This window comes from Podarcis cretensis, assembly GCF_951804945.1.
Source record: "Podarcis cretensis genome assembly, chromosome: 4".
Lineage (NCBI taxonomy): Eukaryota > Metazoa > Chordata > Lepidosauria > Squamata > Lacertidae > Podarcis > Podarcis cretensis.
This window is the reverse complement of record NC_137173.1, coordinates 95,222,833-95,250,129: the sequence shown is the minus strand read 5'-3', so window position 1 is coordinate 95,250,129 and position 27,297 is coordinate 95,222,833. Positions and strand designations below refer to the sequence as shown.

Here is a 27,297-nt window from a genome sequence, read left to right as displayed (position 1 = left end):
TTCATAATTTTTCTCTCCTCCTGCCATTAATCTCTGTGTCCCACCACTCACCCATCCCCAGTTCCTACCAAAGTTATCAAAGTCTCTTCTGCTAAACAGAAAGGGGCATATTTCCACAATAATAATATCAGACACTTCCTGCTTAAGACCTTAATGGAAATAAAATTGGGGCAGCAAATTATTAGATGCATGCACTTTTAGAAACTCAGACTGCAGTGAAGATACATCAGGGTTTCTGAACTTTTGTGCACCATAAACACAGGTGACCATTTTGCACTCTCTCTTCTCTTTAAAAGGTGACATTCTGACAAAGACTGATGTTTTGATGATGGCAGGGGTGTCTCTCACTTCATTTTAACCACTCCATGCTGCCTGGTATTGGAGTGTGTTATGATAAATCAATATAAAACAATTTGGCCGTATATTATCAGGGAGGCCTCAAAGGCAGTTTTCTTCCAAAGCCCTTGCGTTTATTTTGGTCCTATTCTGGGTTAGTTGCAATCAATTGTTTTGTTGTTTTGTTCTGCTTCAGGTAACGCTCTGTCTGTCTCTTTCTTTCTCACCAGTTGGAACCAGTTCAGATTGTCCTGTGCTGCTACTCAAAGATGAAATCACAATCATTAGTGTGACATTTATACCCCATCTTTCTTTCACAATGAAGGGCAAGGTGGCAGACTTAGAATTCTCAAGTGGTCTCCCATTCATTTATGGACCAGATTGGGACTTGCTTAGGTTCAGCTTTTTGGATTATGCTGCGCCCTGGGACTAACTGCATTGAATGTCTAAATATTAATCTGGGAGATTCGGGGTTTGGTCTATTCACTGTGATTTGTGAAGGTTTTGGAAGTGGGCACTACTGGGACTTTGACGTTTGAGCTTCTTGATTCCTGAAGTCTCAAAAGCACAGAGGACATTCTTTGTGGATTCTAGAAGATTGCTCATTTGATCACGACAGCTAAATGAAACCTGAAATGAAATTGCTGAGTGAGGTGGCTTACAAAGTTAGAGGGAGATGTCATTCGTATCTAGATGACACCTAACCCTATTTCACTTTGTCATCAAAGTCAGGTAAGGCTATGGTGGTACTGAATTACTATCTGGACTTGATGAGGACCAGTAATTTGAAGCTGAATCTTGAGGAGACAAGCACTGTGGGTCGATAGTTTCCTGGTCTGGAAAGTTGCTGTGTTAACTTTTCTGGGTGGGGTTGCACTCCTGCAAAGGAGCAGATAAATAGCTTGATCCAGCATTGTCACTGGAACCCCAAGTGGCTCACAGCACCTTTGACTAGCTTTGCTTCATTGGTCAGTGGTGACCTTTCCTGGATAAGGATAGCCTGGCTACAGTAAACCATTCTCTGGTAATCTCCAGGTTGAATTATTATAATGTGCGATATGTGGGGCTGCGGTTTGAAATCTTCAACTTGTACAGAACCCCAGATGGTTTTTCTTGATGGAGCCAAACCACATCCATTCTGAGGGAACCATACTTGCTTCCTGTTCAATGTCAAGGTGCTGGTTTGGGCCTTAAAGAGCTTGGGCCCCAAATATCTGAAGGAGCACCTCCTCCCATATCAAGCTGGCCATGCATTAAGATAACCAGAGGAGGCACTTTCCTATGTTCCAGCTATTGGAGAAGTGTGTTATACATATGCAGAAAAGAGTGCTTTCTCTGTGGTAGCATCCCAGCTTTGGAATGCCCTCCTGAGAAGGGCAATCCTGGCGCTGACAATGAGTTCCTTTTGGCACCTTTTTATTTGCCTAATTTTAAATTATTACCGTATATTTTCAGCTGGTTGACTGGTTTTATTCCTCTCACTTTTATGATATTGATGTTTAACATTGGCTTTGTATTATTATTATTATTATTATTATTATTGTAGATTTTAAATGTCTACTGCTCCGAAATCCATTTTGGGATGAGGGCTCAGTTTACAAGTTCCATAAATATATAACTAAAATAAATAAATAAAGATGAATAGCGACACATGGCTTTCCCATTCATAAGCTACCCAGGGAGGGTGGGGGGGAAGAAATAACCATTAGCTGTAGCATATGGCTAAGCGGGGAGCTTGGTTATTTGCCTGCTGTTTCTGCAGAAATGCAGAAAAGAATCTGGCAGAGTCACACAAAGCTAAATTTGTCGCTGCAAGTTAATGGGAATGCATAGAGCAGATTGCCTTATTTATGCTGAGATTTGCTTGCCTTTCAGACACCTAGGACCAGCCGCCCAATATAGCTCCTGCAAATCCTTAGGAAAGACAGACATGAGTTGTTCTAAAATGATCCTGGAGTCAAGCTGCTGGTATGTAGCACAGCTTCAAGCCGTCACTTATCCCCCATTTTGTCAGCCTGTCTTATGAATTTACAGTGGTTAAGCTGACTCCTGCCTGGTAAAACACACAAAGAAGATATTGCACTTGGTCTATACAATAGTGTTTTTCACATTTAAAAATACCTATTCCTATTGTAGAATGAAGAATAAACCCATCTTTAAAGGGTTTTCTTTTCTTTTTTAAAGAAAATGTCTCCGGTGGGGACATGGCAAATCATTTTACAGCTTATTTATGGTTGTAAATGAAAGGGGGCAGGGGATGCTAGTTGCATTTTCTGCCCTTGATTAAGACTCCAGGAAGTTTTATTTAATGAGTAGAACCATTAAAGTCAATGGGACTAATTAACACTACAATCAGTGAGTCTCCTCTAAGTCTATGTGTGGATCCAACTCAATGGCCCCAATGCTGCCCCAATGAGTTGGTGGCTCTCCAGATGTTTTCGGATGCAGATTCCTACCAGCCCAGCCCCATCCATTGGGGTGACTGAAGTCCCATTAGGGTTTATAGGAGTTGTAGTACAACATCATTTTGCCTTGGGTTCCCTATTCTTAATGTATTAAGTACTGATGTGGAAGCATCCATAGGCACCTGAAGTCAGTTCCATGGGGTGAAATTAGCACTACGGTATGATTAGAACTGCACATTCAGATGCACACCTGTATCCGTATTGGCTAAGTGTGGATAAGCACAATTTTTCTAGATTTATCAAATTGAAAAGTCAGACCCTATGGACCTGGCAGCTTATTCTTCTACCCATTTTCTGCCAAGTTGATTGGAAAGATTAGACTTCTGTATTAGAGCTGCCAGATGTTCATTATTTCACCAGTAAAGACACATTCCGGAAGGTTTTACATATATATATATATATATATATATATATATATATCTATATATATGGGTTTGAAAGCCCAGGATTTCGAATCCGCGACCAAGAGAAAGAGACTGTGGAAGAAGATTGGAAGAAGTTTAAAATATATCTTAAGAGCTACTATAAAATTGAGGAGTGCTAAAATGCTGAGAAGGGACGCAGGTGGTGCTGTGGGTTAAAGCCTCAGCGCCTAGGACTTGCCGATCGAAAGGTCGGCGGTTCGAATCCCTGCGGCGGGGTGCGCTCCCGCTGCTCGGTCCCAGCGCCTGCCAACCTAGCAGTTTGAAAGCACCTCCGGGTGCAAGTAGATAAATAGGGACCGCTTACCAGTGGGAAGGTAAACGGCGTTTCCGTGTGCGGCTCTGGCTCGCCAGAGCAGCGATGTCACGCTGGCCACGTGACCCGGAAGTGTCTCAGGACAGCGCTGGCCCCTGGCCTCTTAAGTGAGATGGGCACACAACCCCAGAGTCTGTCAAGACTGGCCCGTACGGGCAGGGGTACCTTTACCTTTACCTAAAATGCTGAGGGAGAGGAAGACGTAGAATTACAGCGGTAAATTGTGTCTAGTTTAGGGTGAAATTGAAAAGGAGAATGAATTTATATTTAATTGGCTAAAAGGGTTGTTGAACAATTGTTAAAATAAAGGATGCAAAAAGGGGAAGGTATGGGGAAGTCCGAGAAAAGAGGTTTATGGAAATAAGGTAAAGAAATTATGATTTTTTGTGTTTGTTTTTATGTTGTTTTTGTGTTTGTTAAAAATTGGAAATTAATAAAAATTGTATTGAAAAAAAAAAATGAAAGCCCAGGATTTCAGATGTATTCAACAGTATTATATTCATAACCACCATTATCATTATTTTGCCATTGCCCCCACTCTAAGAATGCTCCTAATCCACAATAAGAATAAAAAATTTGTAGCCCTAATTTAATTTATCCACCTCAAATTGAAAATTCCATGTCCCCAGTTAAAGGGAGGGAGAAGGGTTTTCTCAACTGACTGAACAGTGGTTACCTATGTGCTTTTAAGCTTAGAAGTCTGAAAGATTTGTTAATCATGGACATTACTGCATCTGTTATCACTGTAAGTCTTGGAAAAGACCAAGAGGTTTGTTGTTTTCACAAATTCAGATTTGAATATGTGTGTGCATGTGTAGACAGATAGGTAATAGATGGGCCTTTTTTACTGATAGCACCAGTGCTGTGGAATCCCTACCCTGATGAAAAACTGGAAGCCCCATCAGCATTGGCATTCCGCCGGCTCTTGAAAACATTTCTTGAAAGCATTTCCCTGATTGGCTTGTTTATCCTACATATGTTAATTGTGGATGCTTTAATGTAGCCGTTTTACTATGTATTTTAATTACAGCAGCTTTTTTTTAATTAGTTTTATTATTATTGTCATTTTACTATTGGTTTTATTTGTTTGTGAACCACCCTCGTATTTCTTTTTGAAATGAAAGGTGGTATAATAATAATAATAATAGTAGTAGTAGCTGTAGTAGCAGCAGCAGCAAAAAATAATCTAGAGATCTCAACCGGAGGCTGGACAGCCATCTCTTGGGGATTGATTGATTGATTGATTGATTGATTTTATTAAATTCATAACCCACTCTTCCTCTCTCAGAAGAGTGCTCTGGCACTGAATTTTCTGCATTAAGCAGAGGGTTGTACTTGATGGCCTCAAGACTTCTCCACCTCTGTGATTCCATATTTTTAATTCTCAAAATGATTGTGCGTGACAACCAATAGCCCCAGCAACATGCTTCTTCTGATTGTTTTTTTTAAAGTGTAAATGAATAGCTAAGACATGTAAGTGTTACGAATCCCTTTCATATTTGCACATTTGTAATAAAATGTTATTGCAGCTTTGTCTGTTGAAACTCTTTGAATAGGCTGCAGAGTTAGAAAACAGTAAAAAAAGATAGAGGGTAAAATATGCAGACTTTCACAATGAAAGTCAAGAGCTGCTTTTATGTACCGCACATAACAGCATCACTTTTATATTTTGCATGTAAAGAGTCATTTTTGAGAAGAAGGGAGTGTCAAAAAACTTTTTTTTTTTTTTGGTCTGAGGGGACAAAAGAAAAGTACCCGATGGTTGAAGGCATTGATAACAAGAACACTGATTCATATGTTTAATGTAGTTGTGAAATAAGTTTTGTGTCCCAACTTGTTTGAAACATGAATTCCTTAATTAAAGTTTAGCGAGCGAAGATACATTATGCATATGGACACTTAACAACAATAAGTGCTTATTTAATTATGAGAGGAGCTGTAAAAATGAGTGTATTGTAAAGTTAATTGGGAGTTGAAGTGATTGCACATTAATTTGACAGGCTCAGGATTACTTGTTTCAGTTTTGGGCGCATTCAATTTTCTCATGGACAGAAACGGATTTCTCCGTTGAAAAGCTGTGCTCGCCATTTCATCTTAAGAGTAATATATTATGACTAGTGAGCTGCATGGCAAATTTGTGGGAATGTTTTAAATCTGCAGCATAGATTTGCCATTTGGAGTTTGTATCGTGGAGATTGGTTTGCTAGTAGCAGCAGCCAGTAAATCTGGGAGAAGGAAACTGTTGTTCTCCAGAGGTTATTGGCCTGCTTCTCCCATAATCCCTGACTATTTGTCATGATGGCTGAGGCTGACAGGAGCTGGAGTGACCATAAGGAAGGTCACAGTTTGAGCATCCCTGATCTGCTGGCTTCTGCTAGTGCTATAATAGTCTTTTTCCTTGCTGCTTTTCTGTGCAGGGCTAGAATGAACTATCTGGGGGTATTTCTTCCAAGTAAATAAGCATAGATCCCCTAGACAGAGTCTCTTGGATCCCCATCTCTCAGCTTTCTGACAGAAAAAAAAGGTAAAGGGCCCCTGGATGGTTAAGTCTAGTCAAAGGTGACTATGGGGTTGAGGCACTCATCTCGCTTTCAGGCTAAGGGAGCTGGTGTTTGTCCACAGACAGCTTTCCGGGTCATGTGGCTGTGACGTTAACATATGAGAGTGCTGGAGGTGAAATAGTTAAACAGGTTACCCAATCAGGACCCAGGGAGGTGGAGTCAGAGGGACTATAAAACCAGCTCTGGGAGGAGTTCGTTGGGAGGTGGTTGGAGTGGGAGTGAATTGGGATAGAGTTTGTGGGTAGGTTGAATTAGTGTAGTGAAATAAGCTGAGTCAGGAACAGTTAGGAGCTAGGCAGACAAGTAAATATCTGAGAGGTGGTTTAGTGAGTGAGAGCAGGTAGCGGAAGTTATAGGTCTGGATAGGCACCCCATGATTGTAATTGACCGATACCGTTTATGAAACCACACACTTGTTAAACTGCAATAAATAAACAAAAGTTTATGTTCCAATTTAGCCCTGACTGGACTCAGTATTGTACCAGGTAGGGCCTGGGTGGTGGCAGTGAGAAATAAAATGGTGGCACAGGGATCAATAGAAGGTGAAACATCCAGGAACTAAACCGCTTCTGATGCAACGGAACACCGTGACAGAAGTCAGAGTGCATGGAAATGCCGTTTACCTTCACACCGCAGCAGTACCTACTTGCACTGGCATGCTTTCGAACTGCTAGGTTGGCAGGAGCTGAGACAGGCCAATGGGAGCTAACCTCTCATGCCAACCTTCAATCCACAAGCCCAAGAGGCTCAGTGGTTTAGACCACAGTGCCACCCGCATCCCTTTCTGACAGTACCTACCACAGGCAACATGTTTCAGAAAAAATAGCTAGGCAGTGAGAAGGACTCTCTCCCATACAAGGGAGAAGCACAATCCTTTAACACTGGATGCCTGGAGCGGTCTTTCCACTAGGTGACCACACGTGATTCTTCATTTGGAGACATGAGGACTTTTCTTATTGCAGAATTCTATGGAAAATAGTTCCTATGATGTATTGCATTTCTGTAGCACATGAAGAGAAGCTTGAAAGGTGATATCGCAGGGAGGCAAGCTAGGTCAATGGAGCCCAGCAATATTTTAATAGGGTAGTAAAAGTTTAACAGGGCCCAGGGAAGATGTGGTTGGTTGAGTAGCAGCAGCCTATTGCAGGGAAAACCCAAGAGAGACCCAAAGAAAGGGAAGGATGGAGTCAAATTGTAGGCTTGGCAGATCTACTCTCTGCCCCAAAAGAAGTCTGAGGTCTACTAACTGGACCCATGCACAAAACAGGAAAGCTGACATAGAATTGTAGGGCAAGGTAAATACTTGGTCAGTCCACAGATTTGTTTTCAATACCAAAAATTTAGCTCACATGCAAATCTACTCTGATTTCCCCACAAGCTGTCTTAATTTCAAAGGGGGAAAGGAGGAAAGAATGTTCTGGGGATTTTGGGGGGCAATTGTATTGGGAGTCAGAAACTCTTGCTGGTTTACAGTCAGGAGATCCCAGTCTATCTTCTTCCTGCTGCTCTGAAATGGGATGAATGTGGATGAAGTGGACCAAATAGCAGGCAATATTTTTAGTATCTTAATATTGTGTCTTGGGTGTCAACATCTGTCATTCTGTTGGACAGAACAGAGTGGTTTAATTCTGTTAAGTATCAGAAAAGGATAGCATAAAAAGTGAATTTAAAAAAGTGATTGTCATTTATAGTAGTTGTTCCTATTACATCCAGCAATCTGTTCTCAAAGAGTTGGGTCAGAATGTGGGTACAAAGAGGCACATTTCACTGAAAACAATGCAGGGAATAGAGATATGTAGCATCCCTACTCAGTTACATAATCAGAACTGACAGTGAAGGAGCTGAGAGCACCTTATGCTATAAGCATTTTTGAAACTAAGCAGGCATGGACCTATCAGGGCCTAGATGTAAGACAGCTGAGAGCTCCTTATCTGGATGATAGACAACTGGGAACTCCTGAGAAGTCCATGTAAGCAGCAGGGAGCTTTCTAAATGTAATGGAAACTACACATGCATATCTTATATAATTACCTGTAAGTATCCGAAATGTGACTGTGTTTTTATTAGGAATGCCATGAAAGGTGTCATGAAAGGTGGCAAGCTTCAGATTTGGTCTTGACTTTGTAGTATCCTACTCTTAGAAATCTGGGGCAAAAGTGGGTCTTTCTACCTATCCAAAAATGTTTCATGACATTCCCCAAAGGTTTCTGGCCTGATATTTCTGGGGCAGTGACAATGGGGAACTCCCCTCGTCTTTGATAACACCACATTCAGAATCAGCAAACACCAATCAGGAGTGCCAACTTGAATAAAATATTGTGGGGACCTACATAAGCCCCGCCCTGCATAATCAATCACTAGATGCGGCACCCCCTCATTTGAATGTCAATGCATGTCAACTTTGGGGCCCTCCAGTCTCCTCAAATATTTTATTAGGGGGCGGCTGAAGGGACCTCAACCACTAGGAGTTGGCTCCTATGCCACGAAGCACGTGCAGGGAGACGACAGGAAGGGCAAAGTCAATCCAGTGCTAATATTTATATGTGACATGTTGTACTGGAATGTGAATGGGGATTTACATCTCATTGCAGGAGAAGTTCATATGCTGGGGGTACCACTGCTACTAAGCCAGTGGTCCTGACCTTGCTGCCATCTTGGCCCGTCCATTGCCATCCAGGTAAGCAACAATGGCACTGGTGTTGGAAGGATGGTTCTTCTCACCCTACATGCCCTACTGTCTCACTGAAAGTAAGGCTGAGCACCCATACCCCCATGTGCTTCTCCTTTCCACCCCATAGTCAGAAGTACAAAGGACAACATGGGGAAGGATGTCAAATGGCTATAGTGCACTTGTGAGCTTCAAAAGGCCACTCTCACATTCTGTAAGGCTAGAGCTCAGTAAATTCATCCGGTTCTAGGAAGAGTGTTGAGTAAGCAAGCAGGCAATTCTTCAGCATAATTCTGCAACATCCCTAGTTTTTAAGAAAACATTTGTTTTGTTGGGTGATAATTGTTCACATCATATGAGCAAGGTTTTGTTGTTACTAGCCAGCTGCTTTGGCCATGTATAGCCATATGGTGAAGCCACATACATAACCAAGATTAAGAGGTGAATGAGAAAAGACTAATTATCTGTTAAGTTCTAGCTGACCAAAATTCTTTCCTCCCTATATTTTTTAATGATTTGCAATTTGTAAAATTAGAAAACTGCTATAATGGATGAAGACACACAGGTCAGAATTGTTTTATAGGTCCACACATTGAAAAGCTAGCTTTTTATGTCCTTCATTTAAGATTTAAATGAATATCTGAGGTAGGTTGTTTTTCTAACATTTTAGGTAGATTCACTGAACCACTTACTTCAAGAATAAGCAATATTTAAGTCTCTGGCCTACAAAACTTCCCCACCTAACACAAACTTTTCCTACCATTGTGTGGCGCCTCACTCAAGAATAAGTCATTCTGAAGGAAAAGGATAGAAAAGCTTTCCCAAGGGAAATGCTTTGAAGGGTCACACATGACATATACTTACATTGTTCTAGTGGTCTGCAGGAAAGATCATTGTTACTTCCAGTATTGTTAGTTTTTCACTGCCCGAATAATTCAACTTTTTTGCCATTCTTTCTTTTCAGAGTGAAATAGCTGTTCATTGTACTGTTAGACATTTTTATCTGGTGGTGTCATGCAACAGGTATGAGCATCTAAGAGTGTGGAGAAGGTCAACTTTCAAAATGAAATCCCTTGCTTTTCATAACAATTGAGATCACTTTACCACAATTATTACTTACCAGCCTGTCCAAACTTGTACCAGCAGCTGTTGTTGGTCTTTCCTCAGGATTATAGGGTCGAAAGCGGGTATTAAAGGTATCCGGAACAGAGCGGGAGGATCTTAAAGCTGGAGCTGGTTTAGGCTGTCCACATCCTTGAAAGACCTGCAAGAACCATGCTAAATTACTCCAAAGGTTCACTCAGAATTGAATCTAGCAGCATCTTTTTCCTGGGTCTCAATTTCACATGGATAAATTTGATAACCTGGTGAAAGTGATCGATCAACAGCGTCATCAACAACTGAATAAGCAGATTTTTTGTTACTGACTCGATGTGTTATACTTGTTAATTTTATTTTCTAAGCACCAAGTTACATGAACTGGATTTCAAGCTGTGTCACCTGTATCAAAACAGATACCTCACACATGCAATATGAAGGTCTGAGTTCAAAATACTTGAATGGCTCTATTTTGGCTTTCAGTGAGACTAATCAATACCTTTGTTTTTTTACTATTTTTTGCCCAACCTGCTACTCAAAAGCATGAACAAAAATTACCAGAGCATAGACCATCTCAAGGATCATATAGTTATCCCTTTCAAGACCTTCTCTGGGTTCTTTCTTTCTTTTGTGGAACTGCCCAAAGACTAGGTAGTTTCTTCAAGTGTGTACATTTAAGTCTTAAATTTTAAGTCTTAGAATGTCTAAGTACATTCCAACATAATTATCAAACAGACTTGAAAACATTGCTTTTACTCATTGGCTACCTATTTTTTTCAATGAACAAAAAGCAACCTCAATGAAAGGATAACATTTGAGGTAAAAATCAAAACCTATGAAATTATGGCTCCAATTGCTCAGGACATTCACTGACTTGTTTAGGCCATTCACTTGATTTTTCTACACGTAACTGGCAGCCAAATGTGTGAATGGACTGCACTGGCAAGTGTTCTGTTTCAGGTGTTATTTTCTTAAAGGAGTGTAACTTGTTTTTGGAACTAAATGGAATTCTTTTTAAAACTTAGCCACTATCGCTCCAGCTCCCATCTGTTTAAGGCTTATTTGTGTTTGGTGAAGAGGCATTTGCATCTTCCTGGTGTGTTTTCTGAGACCCACCAAACGGAGAAAAGCTATAGAGTTGTGCAGTAAGCCACTGCTAGATCAAGGGGAGCAGGCTTGTCTTTGGATAAGAAGCTGTAAGGACCAGTCTCTCGCATTCAGGTGTGCACCAAAGAATTATGAGCAACACAATCTACATAAACTGAAGGTGAAAACAATGCAGAAGGAGTGGACATATTGCAAAGGTGATTGTGTGACAGCAGCCTCAATATGGCTCGTGTAATAAGTGGGGGAGGCAATGGGGTTAAAAATGAAAAGGAGGAAATTGATCTCATTGATTCTACTTAGTGATGTGTCAGAATAAAGACAGAGTTCTGCCAGAATAAAATAGCGTATTTGGTTGCTGAAGAATATAATGTCATGCTCCTGAATGGTTTTTAAATAGAGCGCAGCGGATGCTTCGTTTAATCACTTTCCACATGTTATATTTTGAAAGATAGTCAGCATATAGGAAATCTAGATTGGACCTGGATAAGCCCCATTCAGGTCAGGCTGGAGGTATGCAGATCTAGATAAATAACCATTTGTCATATTCATATGTCATACTAGATGTTAAGGGCCTTTGATTCAGGCTGACGTGAATGACCTCCGTCTGAGTTCTAGCTAGCAACAAGCTTGTCAAAAAAGGTTTTGCCAACGTGGAAACCTGAAACCTGGAAATTTCTGCATTGATAAAACAAAGCTGCATTGTCTGCAGCCCTAGGGCTCTTCTAAGTAGACAGGAGAGCGGAATGGACACATCCTGATATATGGTGTTGGGGATTGGGGGAGATCTGTGCACCTTCAGGTGAATGCTGCTGAAGAAAAGCCCAGGAGGGGAACACATGCTATCACCTCTTAAGGAAACCACCAACTGTTTCAACAAACCCTCCTCCATCTTTAGGGATGGGCGAATCTGTCAATTTTGGTTGCTCTCAATTTCTCATTTCCCCCCGAACATAAGTTCAGTTCCCCACATCTTTTTAAAAGGCCTTTTGGAGAAAATACCTTTTAAAATTTGTTTAAGCAAACAGTTGGGTTGAGTTAGAAAAAGGGTGTGTACAGTGGTACCTCAGGTTACATATGCTTCAGGTTACATACGCTTCAGGTTACAGACTCTGCTAACCCAGAAATAGTGCTTCAGGTTAAGAACTTTGCTTCAGGATGAGAACAGAAATCTTGCTCCAGTGGTACGGTGGCAGCAGGAGGCCCCATTAGCTAAAGTGGTGCTTCAGGTTAAGAACAATTTCAGGTTAAGAACGGACCTCTGGAACGAATTAAGTACTTAACCCGAGGTACCACTGTACATGGTGGGAGGCCCTGTAAGGGCTAGATTAAAATATTAAATATTTGTTGACAGCTGACAGTTGGCTGCCATGGCCTCAGGCTGGTCTGGGGAAACTCAGTCCTTTTTGATAAACTTTCGATTGGTCATTTGGGCTCAAATGCCTGGTCACTCATTGGAGAGTTGAGGTGGTCTGATGAGTGGGGAGAAATCAATGTCACCCAAATCTGGTTGAAGGATAGGCTGGCTGGGACATAGTACATACTGTTGAGTGACCAAAGTTGCTGAACAAGACAGAGGGTGAGACTGAGAGTGGCTGAGATTAAGAAGCTGAGAGAGAAATCTGGGGCAAAAGTAGATGGAAGGTGGGCAAGACACAACATAGGCTGAAGAAAGTTGAAGCTACAGCCTGCCCTGAAGATGAAGATTGGCAGTGAGGCCATATAAGGATGCCAAGCAGTGAGGAGAATTCAACAAGGAGCTTCTGGAACTGACCAGAGTGAGAACTTCATGCAAGCCTGGCTCAAAGAAAACAAGTCTACAGGACCTTGTGGTGAGATTGACTAGGAAAGAAGGAATATGGGTAAATATGGGCAGTGCTTTTTTTCTTAAAAAAATGTTTAGGGGTGCTCTCATTTTGACTCAAGAAAATCTCCATTTTATAGTTCAAATTGGGAAAAATAAATACAGTAAATGGACAAAAGTACGAAGATTCACAACATGTTTAGGGGTATGCGTACCCCTGCTTATCCCCCCCCCCGAAAACAGCACTGGGTAAATGGCATATAAATTATATGGGTAAATGGCATATAAATTAAACAATGTTAGGAACTAGGTTTTATCAGCCATCATGTAAGCCTCTGCAACTGTCACTTAAAGCTACAGTAACCTTATTACATCATCTATAATTAAGCCTTAAAGAACTTGTAAGAAAACTAGGGAGAAGAGAGATTGCAAATTTTGTAAATACAGTTAAATGTAGTTCTAAGCCTGCTCTTCATGTTGTTGTCCCCCATCCCTTCAGCTCACCTCCCTTGCAAAATATGTTTATAAGGTGTGTTTGCAAAGCAGTACAGGTTGGCTGTATTGATTCTGGTACCATGTCAACTATAGTATTAGTAGCTGCTCTTTAGCTGGAACAATTTATTAAATAGAGAGATTCTTATTTGACTTTTAAAGAAAACCCTAGTAGAGCTGCAGAAATGTAAAGTTGTAAGGGACCCTGATAGTCATCAAGTCCTTATAGCTTTATAGTTTACAAATAAATAAAGACTATATTGTTATTTTTATTTACTTCTAAAAAGTGTGTCTGGCTGATTTTGCATCACAAAATCACATCTAAATTACCAAGCTACTGGGATATAGTTAAAAACCTTGGTAAGCAGTATAGGACGGAAAAATAGTGCCAGCCATTAGAAAGTGAATCAGCACTGGTAAATGAAAGCTGGTTCTCCCAACCTACAAAATATTAAGAAACCGGTGGGGTGAAATGTGGGAACACCCTCCATTTTTAAAAATCATTTTAGTGCAAATCTCTCCTAAGACACATGCAAAGTTGCCTAATACACAGTTTGTCCAATGCAATTCATTTTTGTATGTTATTTTCATGAATGCATGTGTTTCTATGCACACTTTACATTGCTATCTGCATTTTTGTATGCATTAGTTGGCCGAACTGAATTGCAAAATTCAGAAAAGTGCAAATTTTGAAGAACGGGTGCATTTTGGTTCATGTAATGCTTCGCAAAGTGTGAATCAGTGTAAATGCAAACTGAATCAAGTTTTTAATTTGAAGTCAATTTGTAAAAAAAAGAAATATAATTAAAATTATATTGGGAGAAAAGTACCAATGGTAAGATGGGCTAACTCCCACGGGCATGCCCTTCAGCTGTCCGGATGGAGTGTTACAAATATGGTAATTGGTTTTAATAAAGTTGGGGACCTGTTGCAACATTTCCTTGTTATATTATGGGAGGAACAAGGCAAAGGTCTAGTGGGGGACAAGAAAGAGCAATCCACAGCTAGCAACATGTAACAAGACTGTAACCTCTGTATTTTCTAGCCCAGTGAACAGGCATGGTCCAGAAGCTTTTGTGGGAATCTGGAAGTACAACCTGACCCACTCTTGATTATTGGTGTACAGTGGTACCTTGGTTCTCAAACTGAGGCATCTAATCATAAGCTTGCATTTTTATTAAAGCTTATATGTTTAATCAGGGCTTGTATTTTAAGAATGAGCTTAAAAATGTTCTGTTTCATGCCAGGCAGAAGACCAGTTGCCTAAAAACCTTGACAAGATGTTTTACTCCTAGACAAGGGGCCCCCCTGATTTATAGCAGAAAACAATTCTCAAAGTCGTAAAAAGGGAATTACAGGCTGACAGCCAAGGTTACACTGACCCTACAAATTAAGGGTGGATAAATAGTAAAATGAGCCATATCTTCTTCCTAAGGTTAAGAAGGTCAAGAGCAGTGAAAAAGCATCTAGCTGGCAGAAAGAGAACATTTTTGGGAAGACTTTTCTAAAGCTGTTTCTTTCTTAAACTAAGATCCTTTTAAGATTTCTTTTCCTTTTAAAAGGTTATTTATGTATTAAATATATTAGTTTAAATATAATTATGCAAAGGATTTAAGAAATGCTAGATTCTTATTTCATATAGTTGTAAGAGTTGTAACTATCCTGAAATTAAGTCAGCCACCAGCCCCCCTTTCCAGACAGAAGACGCCAATCGAGCACTCCTGATATATGGTTGTCAGGCCTTTTGTTTAGAAACCTTCAAATGAAGGAGATCTCTCAATGTTGATGTGAACTCAATCCTTGACATATGCATAAGATAAAAATTCAAGATTAATTATCTGTTTTGGAAGGCAATAGGGCAAGGAGGGCAAGAGGTGAGCTGGTAATTAAGATTTCTTGTTGAGACACATGTAAGATATATTACTACTTATTTGTCATTTATAGATAGAAGAATATATAGCTTTTTGATTTCCATAAAAGGCAAGAGGAAATGGGTGTATCTTTTGTGATTGGTTCTAGCAAACAGCCAATAGGAATTTTAACCAGGCTGATTGGACAGAGGCAGCCACAGGAGGAGCAAGGGGGCTGGATTAAGGAAATATAAGTGCTGGCCAGAATGGCAAGAGGCCAGGCCAGAGCTTGGTAACCATATACCACTGTGCCTCATATTTATTTGTCTGACAAATAAATTACTATTTTAATTTCTCTATTGCTGCGTTGAATATTTCATTCCAGCTAAGCATTAACCACAAGCAGGGTGCAACAAAACCTCTTGGTACTCAAACAACTTGGAACCCAAACACTGCAAACCCGGAAGTAAGTGTTCCAGTTTGCTAACCTTTCTTGAAAGCAGAATGTGCTCCGTTTTGAGTGTTATGCTTCTGATTTGAGTGCCACACTTCTCTTTTGAGACTTACGCTGAGGTCTGTCTGTTTTTGCCATTTCTTTTGCGTTTTTGCAGCTTTTTGTTTTTGTGACAGTGTGGAACCCAGTTTAGCTACTGACTGATTGATTGTGTGACTGCAGTACATTGTTTATTGCTTTCACTTTATGGATCAGTGGTCTCGTTAGATAGTAAAATTCACGTTAAATTGCTGTTTTAGGGGTTGCTTTGAAAAGTCTGGAATGGATTAATTCATTTTGCCTTACTTTCTATGGGAAGGCGCGCCTTGGTTTTGGAACACTTTGGTTTTGGAACGGACTTCCGGAACGGATTAAGTTTGAGAACCAAGGTACCACTGTAATGAAATTTCCTCTGTTGGTGTGGATGGTCTTTTCATGCCATTCCCTCCTTTGATTTATTGCACAGGCAGGATCCCTGCTTGAGATCCCTTGATTGCCTGCTGAAGACCTACTGAGAGTTCAAGCCTCTTCATGCCTTCATTCCAGCCCCTGCATAGGACTTCAGAAGCTCAGAAAGCAGATTTCAGGCCAGACCTTTCAGGAAAAATAGAGAAAAATGCTCCAGATGCTTAAAATAACACTTACTTCAAGCCTGACACATTTCAGAACAAATTCTTCCTCGGGGAGTAGGAGGAACACACTATAAATATACCAATAACACACATAAGAAATGGGATAGCAAAGCAACTAATGTAATAGATTCTCATAGCCTTGTTTTACTCTATACTTTACTACCTCATTTCATAGAATAAATCATATGGCAAGCATCTGGAGGTTCTCCCCTCTTTTTTTTCTGCCAGTGGTGATTTCCTGGTTTTGTGGTTGGTCATCTGGATATTTAAGGAAAGAAACAACCAAATTTCTAAAGAAGCAATGGTAGAGTTTGCTATCTCGCTGAGGCATTTAGTAGCAACCATGTGTTTGATACCTTTGCTGTCACGTGTACACTGTTTTCTTGCATGTTCATGATGGCTTCGGAAATCTTGACATCAATAGGATCCATAACAGATTCAATGTTGAATGGTCCCTCTAATCTGTCTGCTACCAAAAGCATAGCATCTGTTGAAAGACAAAGCCAGCCGTCAGATAATAAGTAACTATGGAGCCTCACATGATGGAACACAAAGGGTCCTGACAGATGATTCAACTTCAGAAACTTGCCATTGTCTCGCAGAGAGACAATGGAAACCAGGTGTGCCTTTCCTATATAAGCACATAAAATATGTCGGTACTCAGCTGGAGAAAAAGTAGAGAGCACCTGAATTGGACACCAGCAGGAGAAAGAAAGAGGAGGAGAGGGAGGGACACACACACACACACACACACACACACACACACACAGGAGTACTGCAAACTCAGCCAACAGGTGTACCAAAAAGTAGAGTTGTCTGTCAGTCTCTCTCTCTCTCTCTCTCTCTCATACACTCATTCATTCACTCACTCACATATATTATAAAAGGTGTACCTAGAAAGCTTTGTTATGCTTATGTTAATACAAGACATTGTATTGTATTTTTTAGTGTTCTGTTGGAAGCCCCCAGAGTGGCTGGGGAAACCCAGCCAGATGGGCAAGGTATAAATAAATTATTATCATCATCATCATCATCATCATCATCATCATCATCGCACAAGTGTGTTTTCAACTACATGTACCAATTCAACAGAACTGGCTTGGGTAGCAGTCCTTTATTTTACATTTACATCCGTCAGGGCTGGTTCAGCTGCAGGTCAGCACGGAGACTCAGTGATGAGCAATGAAGCTAATTCTTTTTTCAAGAAAACACAATACAAACAGAGAAACCTACAGGCAAGTCTGGCCCCAGTAAAGCAGTTGGCAGAATGGACAATCTGTGCCTCCTATTTCCCCCCAAGTCTCCTCCCCATCCAGCTGTTTTCCCAGCCATCGGCAACTCCATTGGGAAGGGCTCTCTGAGCTCTTTGCTCTGCTACACGCAAAGCCTTTCATGCCCTTGGAGACAAGGGAGGAGAGGAGCTGAATAGAGGAGGACCGGCAGACTCCTGAGAGTCTGCTGCAGCCTCAGCTCCCACCTCCTCCTGCCTGCCCTGCATCTTGAGTGCTTTCTGCCTCTTCTCCCCCCCCCTCTCTCAGCTGTTGCTTGTTCAGCATCCAACCATTCTGCCCCCCTTCATCCTCTGACCTTGTTCAGTGTCCCACCACCACTTCCTTGTCTCTGAGCCTTCCTCTTCTGGGGCTTCCCTAGTAAGGTTCTCCAGCTGAACCCTCCCACCACTCCTGATCATCCAGCCAATCCCTGACATCTTCCCACTCTCCAAAGAGCTCAGTGTGGAACATGTATCATTGCATTTTATCTTCATGACAACCCTGGGAAGTTGACTAAAACAGAGTGTCTGGTTCAAAGCCACCCAGGGATCTTCATGGCTGATCAGGGTTTTGCTCTTTGGCCTCTCAAGTCCATGTCCAATGCTAGCCTGGCACAGTGACCCCAGCTGTTAGGGAAGAGCCATAGCGCCATGACAGAACAGATGTTTGGCATGAAGAAGGTTCCAGTTTCAACCCCTGTCAACTTCAGATAGGGATGAGAAAGCGAAGAGACCTGCTGTTTCTTCATCGGTGTCATGCAGATTTTGCGTATTTGCCAGCCACAGAAAAGAATGCAGCCACCCCACCTTCCTCTGTCAGCCATCTTGGAAATGATTGAGAAGGCAGCACTAGAAGCAATAGGGAGCAGAATCCCTCTTCCCAAGCAATTGAAAGCCCAGATGAAATGCATGGTCATTATAGTTGAGGATCTGTCAATATATGAGCCAGGTGTGCGTAAATGCTTTGTGGTGTGGCCCACAAGACAGAAAGGTATTCTGAAAAACTCAATATTGTTGCTTAACGGAACTCTAAGCTTCACTGTTAGGTGGTGACACAGTCTACTCCATAAATGCATATCCACATGGGTCCATGTGTGTCAGCCTGTTGTTTGTGGTTTCTTGGCATGTATTTGTGAGGGGTGACTGGTACATCCCTCTGGGGCAGGGAATGATGACTTAAAGGATTCTAAAGGATCTATTCTGGCTCCCTGTACATTTCTGAGCACAATTTAAAGGGTTGGTGCTGCCCTTTAAAGCTCTAAATGGCCTTGGCCCAGGATACCTGGAAGAGTGTCCCCACCCCCATCGTTCAGCCCAGACACTGAGGTCCAGCTTTGAGGGTCTTCTTCACTACGAGAAGTGAAGCTACAGGGAACCAGGCAGAGGGCCTTCTCGGTGGTGGCACCCTCCCTTCAGATGTCAAGGAAATAAACAACTATCTGACTTTTAGAAGACATCAGGAAGTTTCAAATTTTGTTTGTTTGTTATGTTTTTATATGTGTTGGAAGCCACCCAGAGTGGCGGGGGCAACCCGTCCAGATGACCAGGGTATAAATAATAAAATTATTATTATTATGTGTGCAAATATGTTTGACCCATGCTGTGTTTCTCTCGAACATATAGCATACAGTCTGTGCGGCACAGGGTGGTAGTGGCTTGACACGTAACAGGGTGGACCAGGAGAGGCACAGAAGGGATTGCTGGGCAAAACTGGAGCCCATGGCAGTAAGGAAAGCCTATTGATATATATATCAAAGCTTCAGCTTGAAGTAACAAGAAGCAGGTTGAAAACTTTCTTCACAAAAGCCGTCTCTTGTCATACTTCTCTAAGAGAAAAAAAAGGCAGCAGAGAGTTTAAAAACTGCATTAATAATAGATGCCACATCCTATTGCCTCATGCAGCAGAGTTGAAAACGGGCCTTTTATCTTGACACCCGAAACAGATAATTTGCTAGACGATTCGTACATAGACATATCAATCATAAGAATGGAAGCTGATCGAAATGAACCCTTGGGGTATATTCTGGAGCTTTGCACAAGACGAAGAAAACTTTTATGTGATATACTGGGATCTTATAATTAAAGCAGCTGTTCATTCTGACCCCAAGGACCCCATTTCCTTGCAATACAAACAGGGGATAAATATTGGATTCCTGCCATGACGTACAGGTACAAGTCATGTTTTATGCTCTGTGCTTTGTACAAAATGCAGCTGTCGGCTGCAAGATATATTTTATGGTTCTGCTGGGGTTACACAAACTCATTTGTCTAATTACATGGCGCCGTGCTCAGAGAATTACATAATGTACAATCATAAGAGCATAGTGATGCATATTCTACTGTGTTTACAGTGCACCTTTGACCAAGTTAGACGCTACCAGCTAATCCATCCCTGAGAAGTATGTGCTCCAAGGCCTTCTAACCTCAGCCCATGATCAGACAGCGTTTCCTTTCTCAATTGTTTAAAAAGAATATCCTCCCCTCCACTCCCCACTGTAGAATTCCCTTTAAGCTCTGCACTAGACAGACTGCAATATCTGCTCTGCAAGCAAACAAGAATTTACAGAAATGCTGCAAAAGACCTCATGGTTTGACTCAAAATATTGTCATTTCCATCATAGCATGGTGGTGAACTTGCTACACACCATTCACAGAGCAGCTTTGAGCGGTTTCTTTCAGAGGTGGGGGCAGAGAAAGGCATGAAAGGATGGGTGACAACAGCCACACCCCAGGAACAGCTTCGATTGGTCAGCTAAACCAATGGGTCTCAAACTCATGATGAGTTAGGGACTTTCCCTGCAGGTGTAGACAGGCTTCAGAAGATTGACCAGACAAGACCAAGAGTAGGTCCAACAGTCAAAAAGGTTTCTGCATGTGAGGGGCAGATGTGACTCATCAACCTGAGAAGGTAGCCCATCTTGGAAAAGGAAAACTCTGATTCTAAACCTCCGCTGCCTTGCAGGACATTTTCAGGAGAAGGAAACCCAGAGTGGAGTTCCTAAGAGGGTTGGACGGTTCCTTGTACACCTCCTTCTGGCAATTCCTGCAGCCTAGCTGGTGCTAAACATATTGCTCTGCTCTCTTTTGGACCACACCAGCAAGGCCGAGAGGCCCAGGACCTTGTATGAGCAGCCCAGGACCTCCACTGCCCTGGCTTTCACCTGGGGAATTCACTTTGGTGCTGCTAATGCAGCAGCTTGACATCACCCCAAAAGCCCACTCCATTGTTTCTTAAGACAGATGGATGCCAATAACACTGCTGGTTGATTCAACTTGGCTGACTGGAGAGATGGGTATGTTATTAGGTTTGAAGCTGCTTGAACTCAGGACGAAAGGGGGAAATGTACTAAGAAGAAGGCACGTTTGGCAAACCCTCACCATGATCAACTCCCACCCGGAAACCTATGCCCCCACTGTGGAAGGACGTGTGGATCCAGAATTGGCCTCCACAGTCACTCACGGTTAAGATTGTGTTCATGGGAGACAATCTTACTCAGCTACGAGGGATCGCCAAAGAAGAAGAAGAATTAGGTTGTGGTCCAGGCCAGAGGTCACAATGAGCTTGAGGTCTTCCACCTCCTTTTATTGTTTTATTGGGTATGGTTTTTTTTTGTGGGATTCGTTTGTTGATGATGAGAGGGGGTGCCCCAAAACATAAAGCAGTTCAGCTGTACCTAGCCAATGTGTAGATAGAAACAGTGCATTTATATCACCTTTATACAAAAAAGAAATCAACCCATTTTTTCTATTTTCCCTCCCCTCCTCTGCCCAGTGCCGACTGGTAAATCGTGCAATGGCACTCCTCCTCTTGAAAGAAAATGGATGAAGTTTCACAACACTGACTTATTATACATGCAACGGATTAGAGAAGTTTTAATGGGAAAGTATAAAACTAATGCTGAATTATTGGGCATCTATGAGTATGCTGGGACGTAAGCCAACTTCTAGTCTATTGGATTTGGGAAAGAAAAGACTGTGGAAATGAGAGCTTTTGCATCTAGCACATCATTTCGCATCCCCCCAAGTGATATATGTCACTCGGAATTTATATAGTTTTGAACTAGCCTTTCTTATTTGTGGACTGGAAACAGGAATATTCAGGGCCAAATTATTTATTTGTATTTTATTCTATGCAATTTATTCCCCGCCCTTCCTCCATGGAGCTATTTTATCCTTACGGCAGCCCTCAAGATAGGACATGCTCCAAGGGTATGACTGGCCCAAGATGAAATGGGGAGCTTCATGGCTGAGCAGAGAGTTGAACCTGGATTGCACTCAACTATTACACCACACCGTTTCTCACATAATGTCAAAGTACTTGTGTGGGGTTTCTCATGACCCAGTGTCAGGGATTGGGGAGATGAGGAAGAATGGTGGAGACCACCACCCCAGGTGTCGCCCAATGTCAGGGACTGGGCAGAGGAGGAATGGTGGAGACCACCACCCCATCCGAACCCTTCCAGGGAGGAGGAAGAGGAAGACAGGATAGATTTACAACAGGGTTTGAGGGAGGTGGTAGCTCAGAGGCAGATGAAGAGAAAAGCTTGGAAATCATGGGAGAGTCGGAGCAACACCCAGCTGACACATTGTAATTAGAAAGTACTCCAGACCCTCCATCTCTCAGAACCACAGCACAACACATCATATGGGGACTTCTGGCGAGGAAAAATGGTGGGTGCCACGGCAGCGAGCAGCGCCTGAAGCCAGCCAGAGCCAACTTTGCTACCAGGCTGGCTCCGGGCTGCTGAGGCTGCCGCTGCCACATTTCCCGGGGACAGATTTGCAAATCTGGGGACATTACGGGGACGGAATTTGTCCAGAGACAGATTTGCAAATCCAGGGACTGTCCCCGGGAACTGGGTACGTCTGGTAACTCTATGTTATACCCTTCTGAGAATCGTGGCTCTGTGGGGGGAATAGGGATCTCCTAACAACTGTCTGCACCCTTAACAAATTTCACTTCTCAGGATTCTTTGCAGGAGACCATGACTTTTAAAAATGGTACAATACTGCTTTAAATTTACAGAGCAGATGGGGCCTGAAATGAATGACACTTTAGGCTGCATCCCTATATAGTGGGGATGGGGAGCCTTTTTTTTTTTTTTTAGTCTGAGGACACATTATCCTTATGAGCGACCTTCTGGGACCACAGCCTTCTTGTGGGCAGGGCCAAAGAGAAAAGTGGGTGGAGCAATGGATGTGACTTTGTATAGTAGGCTACATTCCAGCCCCACAAAAGCCAGAGGTTCCTACAGACACTTTTCTCCATCCAGGCATTCAAAAAGCATCCCCACAGGACACATTCTGGTCAGGTAAAAGGATTCAAGAAGGATGCAGAAGAGGGTCACAGTGGGGCATGACCTGGGAGAGACCCAAGGGCTGAGGGCATCACATTCGGATACAATGAGTAGGCAACAAATTTTATTAATTACAGTTCAAGCAATGATAGACTTATATCGCACCGAAATCATAACAACATTCAAATGAAAATTAAAGGCTACAGCAAATAAACTTCAGATGCTGGTTTTAACTGAACCCAACAATCAAAATAACTACGTTAAAATGAAAGCGTTAAGAACTTCCAATGTGTGCTTTTCTTTAAATATACAAATGGACTTCAAGAAGACAAACCTGCCCTTTTACACTTAATGAAGTGCACAGTTGAGTAGAGTTTTCCCCCTCCGCAAGCGAGATTCCCCATTAGGAGCCATGCCAAGATGTCTTTTTTTTTTTTTTTTTTAAGGCGCTCAGTTTATATTTCAAATCAAAGCTATTATTTAGAGCAAATGGCTGCGGCATGGCTGCCTTTCAGGCATGCGAATGCCACATGATTTCAGACCTGAAGGGTCAGGGTGAGTGATCTTTCCTTCACGAAGCAAGTGTTGCCAGAGCAGCCTAACAACCCAAACGCCAAAGAACAAAAATGATGTACTAAGCCTTGAATGCCTACAGTCAGGTTACCACTCACTTCATCCTCATTCGTTTCGAGTCCCCCCATTTTCTTTTTAAAAACCAAATTGTGCTACATCTGTGCTTTACACACATCTCTCGATCCTTGCAGGAATCATGGCCTAGTGTCACGACCTTCTGCAAAGCTACTGTGGTGCACTTTTGACATGAGCTCAGAAAAGGGTGCAGAAGCAGACGGTGGCGAGAAGCAAGAGCACTAAATCGACCTCCAGGCCACGGACTGGTTTACCGGGGTGGGGGGAAATGGGAGGACCAAGTTGGTGGGGAGGAGGGTGCTGTGCAAATGACCTGGCAGGAACACTGTTTGCATGTTGAGGTCCCCAAGCCACCCCCCAAATAAATCACAATTCACACAGAATTTTTGTTTAATGTTTCTGGTATAATTTTGGCCACAACTTTATTAAAATGCATAAATGTGAGTGGTTGCTTAGGCATTGGTTATGACTATCTGTCCCCGCCCAGGGACGGAACTGACTTCTGGATTCCAGCGAAAGCCAGTAAGGGAAAACAATATTGGGGAGAAAATGGAGTCGGGCACCAGACCCTCACCTCTCCCCACATGCTCCCAGGGGCTTGTGCGGCCCAAGCCCCACGCCAGGGATTCGGACGAAATCATGGCGAGCCCCTGGATTCCTTTAACGGAATTCCCTTGCAGCAGCAGCATTGGAGGGGCAGGCACAGCCAAACACATCCCCTCCACCAACCAATTTTTTAACCAATGCCTAACTGCAGCCTTACAAGTTGTGACGATTTGCTACACAGTAGGCAAAAACCAAATGGCACCAGCCAATCCGCCAAATGGACAGAATTCCTACCAGGCCCCTGCCCCCAAAGCAGACGACCCCATGACAGGCATAGCAAGGTCAGACGCAAAAGCCCTAAATTAGGAAGGGTGGGTGATCCGGTGCACGCAGAGAATGCTCAATGTTGCGTGCTCAGTGTATAAAACCCTTGGTCCATCCCACAAATTGGCAACATCAAAATTTCCCCACTAACTCAAACAGCCCAATCACTGCTATGGCCATCTATATCAGTGTTTCCCAACCTTTGGCCTCCAGCTGTTTTTGGACTACAATTCCCATCATCCCTGACCACTGGTCTTGCTAGCTAGGGATGATGGGAGTTGTAGTCCAAAAACAGCTGGAGACCAAAGGTTGGGAAACACTGATCTATACGATCCTGCCCAGCAACAGAGGGGTGGCCTGTCAGACCCCACTGCAACATGTGCTCTCCATGAAGGAGAACAGGCTTTGTCAACCTACCCCACCTTCCACTGTTGGTAAGGCATCTCCTCCAACATTTCTCTGATTAAAATAGGGGCATCCTATTGAATAATAATAATAATAATAATAATAATAATAATAATAATACTTTCATTATTATTTATACCCCACCCATCTGACAGGGTTGCCCCGCCACTCTGGGTGGCTTCCAACATATATCAACACATAATAAAACATTAAACATTTAAAAAACTTCCCTGTATAGGGCTGCTGTGAGGGACTGGGCAGAGGAATGGTGAGGGCCACCTCCCCAGCCTGACCCTTCCAGAGAAGATGGAGACAGTTCAGAATTACAACAGGGTTTGATGGAGGTCACAGCTCAGAGGCAGATGAGGGGGAAAGCTGGGAAATAATGGGAGAAGAGGAAGAGGAGGAAGAGGAAGAGGAAGAGGAAGAGGAGGAGGAGGAGGAGGAGGAGGAAGAAGAAGAAGAAGAAGAAGAAGAAGAAGAAGAAGAAGAAGAAGAAGAAGCACCAGCAGAGTGGGGACAGCTGATGGACTCAGTGTCTTTAGGAAGCATTCCAGACCCTTCCTCTCCCAGAACCTGGCGAGCGTTGAAAGTAGGAGAGCAAAGAGCTCAAAGACAGAGGGCAGTTTTCAGCACCTGCAGTGATGACTCATGAGAAAGTGGGAGAGATGGAGGGGGTGGAGATTCACTCGCAGCAACACCATTATTCCGAGAGGCCACATTCCCAAGCCTCTCTCTGTGAATATTGAATAAAAACAGATGGTAAGGACTTTTCCTTGTCTTGTCCGTTCCCGGCAACCTGCCGTGGGGGTTGGTTCCACTGCTGCCTGACAGTAGGATTGGATCAAATTGCATAATCAAAACCCTATGTTTGTTTTTTTCTGGATGGATGGATGGATAGATAGATAGATAGATAGATGATAGATAGATAGATAGATAGATAGATAGATGATGCTTTCAGTTTTAAGAGATGTGGGAAGAGAGATGAAACCACTTTCTCAAGCATACTTTCTGTACTTGAAAATATTTGATCTGCCAGTCTATTTTCTGTGCTTTCAGCACACTGAGACCTTGTCAGAGTGGGCTGAATTAAATTGTATAGAATTGCTAATGTTGTAATGTATTAAGCATTGAGTGGGTTTTGTTTGGCTTTTTTTTTTTAACATATTTATTCCTACAAGCAGAATGTCATTTTCTCAAACATGTAAAGAAATGTGCTGTGCCAATGTCCAATCCACTGCAGAAAGCCCACTGCTCATCCACAGAAACTCATTTCCTTGCTATCAGCTAGTACAAGATGACAAACGCCTGCCAATATTTTTCACTCTTTATGTCCTATGTGGTAGGAGAATGATTTCTTGAACTGTTCTACGCAGAGGGCGAGAGACAAGCATAACGGGATTGATGGAAAATCTTTCTTCATTGTAGTTTGAGAGAGGAAGCAAATAAACTCTTTTGTATTGTTCAGCTTTTCCTTTTATTGTTTTTCTCCCCCACCTTTCCCAGAGGTTCATCTGAAAGCGTACTTGACAGTTCACCTGCCTATCAACACTTACCTTGAGGTGTGGGAGCGGATTATAGCCTTGGTCCAGCCGTTCCAGTATGTGTACAAATGCAAATATTTAAATGGGCATATAAAACATTCATGCAAGTAGCAGGTTTTCCATTCACTTAAACAAGTGGGACTTGAAATGAATGGGACTTGCAGGGTGGAGCGCTTCGGTTCCTGGTTCCAGTCAACTAAGCTCTCTGTCAGGAAAGTCTATTCCGTTTCTCCTCCCCTTGAACAGCTTTCCATATTTTACTCCCTCAACAATTAGTCAGCATTCAGTGGACACAGAGAATGGAATTGGACTGCTTTCTCCCCCCTCCTTAGAGCTTCTATTTTAGAAAGAGAGAGAAAGGGGGGCGGGGGACTGGGACGGCTCTTTTGTTTTAGTAAGTATCCATGGTTTAGAAAATTGTGTTCTCTATTAGTATACAGTGGTATCTCTAGTTATGAGCTTAATTCATTCCGGAGGTCTGTTCTTAACCCAAAACCGTTCTAATGGGGCCTCCTGCTGCCGCCGTGCCGATGGCATGCAATTTCCGTTCTCATCCTGGGGCAAAGTTCTCAACCCTAGGTACTACTTCCAGGTTAGTGGAGTTTGTAACCCGAAATGTTTGTAACCCGAAGCGTTTGTAACCCGAGGTACCACTGTAGTGCAATCCGAATGTTGCTGGATTACAAGTCCCATTGCCCATTACCAGTGGCCATGCAAGCCATGATGGATGACAGTTGTAATCCAACAACAACTGGAGGGCACTAGGTTGGTGTAGACGATGATATGCAAAATAGGCTCTGTACGTGTGGATAAAGATTTCAAGTTCCTTGGCTTAGTTTCCCTCCCCCTCCCTCTTAACCTGCCCTCTGTCTTTGAGCTCTTTGCTCTCCTACTTTTAAGGCTCGCCGGGTTCTGGGAGATGGAGAGTCTGGAATACTTTCTAATGACAACGTGTCAGCTGGGTGTTGCTCCAGCTCTCCCATGATTTCCCAGCTTTCCCCCTCATCTGCCTCTGAGCTGCT

General features: G+C 42.6%; 1 protein-coding gene across 2 annotated transcripts in view; it reads right to left on the bottom strand.

The window, feature by feature from the left end:
- The window catches only part of GPC6 (glypican 6), an 802,940-nt gene that overhangs the window by 34,401 nt on the left and 741,242 nt on the right, over window positions 1-27,297 (bottom strand). For both annotated transcript variants that reach the window (XM_079972771.1, XM_079972772.1), the window contains exons 5-6: window positions 16,598-16,728; window positions 9,889-10,032 (exon numbers count right to left, since the gene is read on the bottom strand). In XM_079972771.1, coding sequence (XP_079828897.1) covers window positions 9,889-10,032; window positions 16,598-16,728 — 275 coding nt within the window. The remainder of the gene's footprint in view (window positions 1-9,888; window positions 10,033-16,597; window positions 16,729-27,297) is intronic.